The sequence below is a fragment of the Berghia stephanieae genome, chromosome 4, assembly GCF_034508935.2.
Source record: "Berghia stephanieae isolate SIO BIC M18660-M18661 chromosome 4, UCSD_Bste_1.3, whole genome shotgun sequence".
In the NCBI taxonomy this organism is placed as follows: Eukaryota; Metazoa; Mollusca; class Gastropoda; order Nudibranchia; family Aeolidiidae; genus Berghia; species Berghia stephanieae.
The window spans coordinates 93,025,757-93,030,756 of NC_088363.1; the positions used below are offsets into that span (position 1 = coordinate 93,025,757).

The 5,000-nt window shown below is 42.1% G+C and overlaps 2 protein-coding genes across 4 annotated transcripts in view; both read right to left on the minus strand.

The window, feature by feature from the left end:
* The window catches only part of LOC144971583 (uncharacterized), a 133,798-nt gene that overhangs the window by 55,815 nt on the left and 72,983 nt on the right, over positions 1 to 5,000 (minus strand). The window lies entirely within an intron of this gene.
* The window catches only part of LOC144971648 (uncharacterized), a 4,921-nt gene continuing 1,312 nt past the window's right edge, over positions 1,392 to 5,000 (minus strand). Inside the window, exon 2 of the mRNA XM_078912723.1 lies at positions 1,392 to 1,995. Within this exon, the coding sequence (XP_078768849.1) occupies positions 1,392 to 1,976 (585 nt within the window). The 5' untranslated portion in view covers positions 1,977 to 1,995. The remainder of the gene's footprint in view (positions 1,996 to 5,000) is intronic.

Sequence of the window (5,000 nt, forward strand, 5' to 3'; positions counted from 1 at the left end):
AGTGCTATCAATTTATCTCCCCTCCTCAAATATCGAATCGTTTCATTCTTCGATCATTATTTTTTTTCAAATTTAAAAGGAAAATAGTCTTGTATACCAGAAGGGAAAAAACTAACGCTCTCCTCCAACGCCCTACCCCAAAACCCTTTGTTTAAAAAATTACCATAATTATAACTTTTTTAAAAAGTGGAAAATTTAAATTTAATTTAACTTTGGGCATCAATGGCTACATCTGACATCTGGCTGCCGTTATGTTGTTGTGGAAGGAAACAGCTGTGGAGAATGAAAAGCATGCCTAGGTTAACACAAGGGGTTTTTAAACGGGGATCCAGTGATGTGTGATGTACAAATGGGGTGCAGTCAATTGAATGGGAACACAATAAAAATCGATTAATTTAGAAATTACACATTTTATAAATGCTGCATTGAGAGAATCCCACTTTGGATGACCCAGTAAAAATTTGACAATTTATCAAAACTGTGTCAGATTTTTGTTTTAATTTGTTCTTTAACAATCCTTTTAAAAAAACGCAAAACAATTGTTGTTAAACTCGTCAAAAAATAATATGGGAATTTTGCACCTTGCGTGGCATGAAGTCAGTCTATAGGGAATGAGTTAGCGGAAGAGTAGCGCCCCTTGATTGACGTCACCCCAAAGTCTGTGACGTCCCCGGGAGGAAAAGTTATTAGAGAGAGAACGTCATGTTGGTTGGTGCGCATGCGTCTCTCGTCCTCGCTTCCGAGCACAACCAACATGACGTTCTCTCTCTAATAACTTTTCGGCCGATGGACGTCACGACTAGGGGTGACGTCCAATCAAGGGACGCTACTCTTCCGCTAATCTCATTGCCTATTTTTAAACATTTAAAAAAAAAAAGAAAGAAAAGAAAAGAAAAACAGTCCTTTCGTCGGAGCCTTTGGGGCCCCATGGAACCGGAGTCTTTCGGTTTCTACAGCGTGAAACGATATCCTTTCCTTGTCTACAAGTAGAATCAAATTCCTTTTGGTTTTCCCCTATTTCAAAGAGGGGGGGGGGGGAGGAGAGAGAGAGAGAGAGAGTAGAGAAGAGAGGGGAAAAGAGAGAGGGAAAGAGAGAGGGGAGAAGGAGAGAGAGAGAAAGAGAGAGAGAGAGAGAGAGAGAGAAGAGAGAGAGAAGAAGAGAGAGAGAGAGAGAGAGAAACCTAGTATAAGGGGAAATTTCCCCTACGTCAGAAATTTTCTTTATCCCGACTAGACTTGTAACCAGATTAACCAGTTAACTGCCGTACTCTGGGAACCATGTTTGAGTTTTTGCCAAAACGAGGTCATTTAATCGATCGATATTTGAAGGACGATTTTTGTGGGCCCAAAATTTTAAATACACATTATTCCAAAGTACGGCAGTTAATTGATTAATCCGACAATGATTTGAAAGAAACGCAGTCCCGTTCAGGCGGTGAAAGGGTTAAGGGTATCTTTTTACCTGTAATATGAGAGGGAGGGGGCGAGATGCTGACGGACGACAGCTGACCAGAGGATGTCATATTGCCAGCCAGTTTCCGGTCTTGTATCAGCTTGTTGTTTGGTGTTGTCGACACGTGACCGGTGCCGATACCCGGTTCAGTTTTGACCGTAACAACATTTCTACAATCCGAGGACGCAGTCGTTGGAGGTGGTGTGCCGTTCGGGGCGACCACGCATGGCACGTAGCCATGGCTCAGTCGTGAACTGAGAGCAATGCTGCTGTTGGTGTTAAAACTGTTCCCGTGTTTGTACTGGCGGTGGTAATGGGGTCCGTAACTGGGATGAGGCTGGTCCGGTGGTTTTTTCACAGACGACGACGTTGTTTGTAAAATGTTATCACCGCAGAGGGCGTTTTTCACTGCGGATGAAACTGTCTGGGTTTTATGATTATCGCCGTCGTTAGGGTTGACGTTGTGAAAGAAATGATGGTGGTGAAGGTGGTGGTGGTAGTGGTAGTAATGATGGTAGCTCATAGTAGAAGCCTCCGTTGGCCTTTATGGTGAGTATATTTCCACATATAGAAATAATTCACACACACAAAAATAAAAAACACAATTAATGTATATTCCGACAGAATTCATATGAAAATCATAAGAAATTCATTAGCTCGTGCAGTTTTGCACTGAAATGAATGAAACACGATACATTAATGTCAAAAAACAAAGAGCGAGGGAAAAATACACATCACCTGAAACTCAAAGCAACGGGATAGGATATCCTAGATATGTTTAGAACTCTTTTTTAATGAGGTGGAAAGGGGGGGGGGGGGGGAACAATATGGTATATTGTACTATTCGATAGACTTATCAGTGTAACCGAGCTGTCTTTATTCTGTTCGTGGCGATTATTTGCGTTGACTTAGTTTCATAAGCATTACTGAAGGATCAAGGCAATGAAATTTTCAAAGCCCCTTAAGTGCCAAGATTGAAGACAAACCCAGTCACTAACTGGTGGAAAAACTATGATAAATAACGACAGCCCACTTTTATCAGCGTAACCCCAATGTACCAGGCCGATAAGATAAGTACATAGTGTGTGTAATGGCCGAGTAATCGAGGGATAGAGTTAAATTTTGCCTGTCTGTGTATACCTACTGTCTGTCCTACGTCATTGAACTCCCAGGTAGATCATCCTGTCAAAGACTGAACGAGCAGTATGTTGTATCACATTCGCATTCACACTTCACATGTAACAAACAAAAAACAAAAAAAAATAAATAAATAAACCCTTTGTCCAATCCCTTCACGAAACTGTCAGATAAAGGTCATGCCGATCTTCATAAATAAACAAAAACCCCACCTCCCCTTCTCCCCATATACACAGCTTCCCTCCCCAATCCCCCCCCCCCCCCCACCCACCCTATCCCCACCGCCAAATCTACCATCCTCATCAGGTTCCAACTAACCTTCACACCAAGAGCGCCTCACCAACCCCGCCAACAAAACGTTATACTCATTAAGATCTTTTATCAATTACATCAAAAATGCACACAATGAGAGGCCTGTTCGTGATTATCAAATATTATTTGTTGTTAGTGTTGTTAGTGTTGCTATTGCTGCTGCTGCTGCTGCTGAGATTTATGATGTTGCTGCCGTCGCTGCTGCTTTGTTGTTTATGTTGCTGTTTTGGTTGTTCTTGCTTCAGCTGTTTTTGCTGCTGCTTTGGTTGCTTTTGTATATATTGATGCTATTGTTGTTGTTGTTGCTTTAGTTGTTGTTGCTTTAGTTGTTGCTTTAGTTGTTGTTGCTTTAGTTGCTGTTTTTATTGCTTTTTTATTTGTGGCTGTTGTTGCTTTAGTTGTATTTATTGTTGCTTTTATTAATGTTGTTGTTGTGATGGTATAATGATGATGATGATGATGATGATGATGATGATGATGACGACGACGACTACGACGATGTTAAGACATTAAAACACAGTATTATTTCTTAATTCAATTAATAACAAGTAATAAAAACGAGATTGGGCTTTGGCTTTTCTGAATAAGAAATGAAATGATGGCCTCCCAAATCGACGATGATGAAAGAAACGGACTTACATGGTTCTAAAAATGGAAAGAGAGAAAGAAAGAAAGACTTTGGTTGCAGCCATTATCTTCTTATATTATGGTTGTAGCCCAGATAGAGCGAATTGAAATACGATAAGAGTGGTTACCGAATCTAGGCATTGGAGAAACATCGCGTGACGACGATAAGCTGGTTCAGTAATTGTGTAGGTAGCAGCAAGGAGTTCAAACGCCTATTGAAAACAGCCCAAAGCGTTGTGTCATAAAACAACCGGCGAGAGTTAGAAGACAAAAGTTACCAAGATATAATTATGGTTTAATGTGACCCTTAAGTAGTGCCGCGCTGAGGACCGGTCCTTTGGACCGGTCCCACGGTCTTTTAGCTGTGAACCGGGGATCGGTCCCATAGTGAAGACCGGCGGCGGTCCTCACTTCTTATCACCTTTCAACTAGTGCCGCGCTGAAGACCGGTCTGATCACCTTCGGTCTCGCGCCATAGCCTACTACTTCCCCAGCGATTCGTTGCCTTCGGTTGCCTATCTTCCACCAATCACCACCCATCCCACTTAATTAATCGCACCCACCCCCCTTTGCCATACACTAAACGACACAGACGATCATACAGGCAGACGACCACCAACCTTCACTCCGCAAACCGCCCTTTCGTGTGTGAGATGGGGGGAACAGGAGGCGCACGCCTTGGACGATTCCATTATACGGGGTAAATTTCAAAATTTACTACACCATAATGATCGCAATGACAATGATCTATGGTGAAGGCATGACCCCTCTTCTCTAATGGGTTATTGTTTGAAATGTATGTGACTACTAAAGATGTGTGTGTTTGTGTGTGTGTATGTGTGTGTGTCGAACCTAGCAAGTAGCAAATCCGATTCTTTGTTTTCTTTTGTCCATCTCTTGTCACCACTCCTTTCTATCGCAGTGTTGTCATTTAAAATAATACAATTATATTAAAATTTCGTTTGGTGTTTTTACTAATCAAATAATATGAGTTTCATTAGTTTCTTCCTTCCAAAAAAAACAGTTATAACGTCTGAATTTTAAAAAAGTCCAATAGAATATTTGGGGACCCCGATAGCTCAGTTGATAGAGCACTCTCTTTATACGCAAAGGGCCAGAGATCGATCCCGGGTGCAGTCGAGTTTTTTCTAAATCCCTGTCTACTCAGCAATGAATGGGTAGCTGAGTTTGTTAGATCTGGCGAAAAGTCACCATCGACCCCTCTTATTACCGCATCCACCCCCTCTTATTATAACTTCACGTCTCTCTCTTACTCTTCAATGCTCGCTGCCCTCTAATGTGTGTGTGTGTGGGGGGGGGGGGGGGGGGGAGGGGGGGGGGGTAGGAGTTGCGTGTGTGTATCAACGCCACGAACAACTCGACCAACGCCTTGGGCGATGCCATTATCTCCGTTAATGGGGATAAATTTCAAATTTTATTAAATTATCGAAGTAACAATGAAGTACGGTGA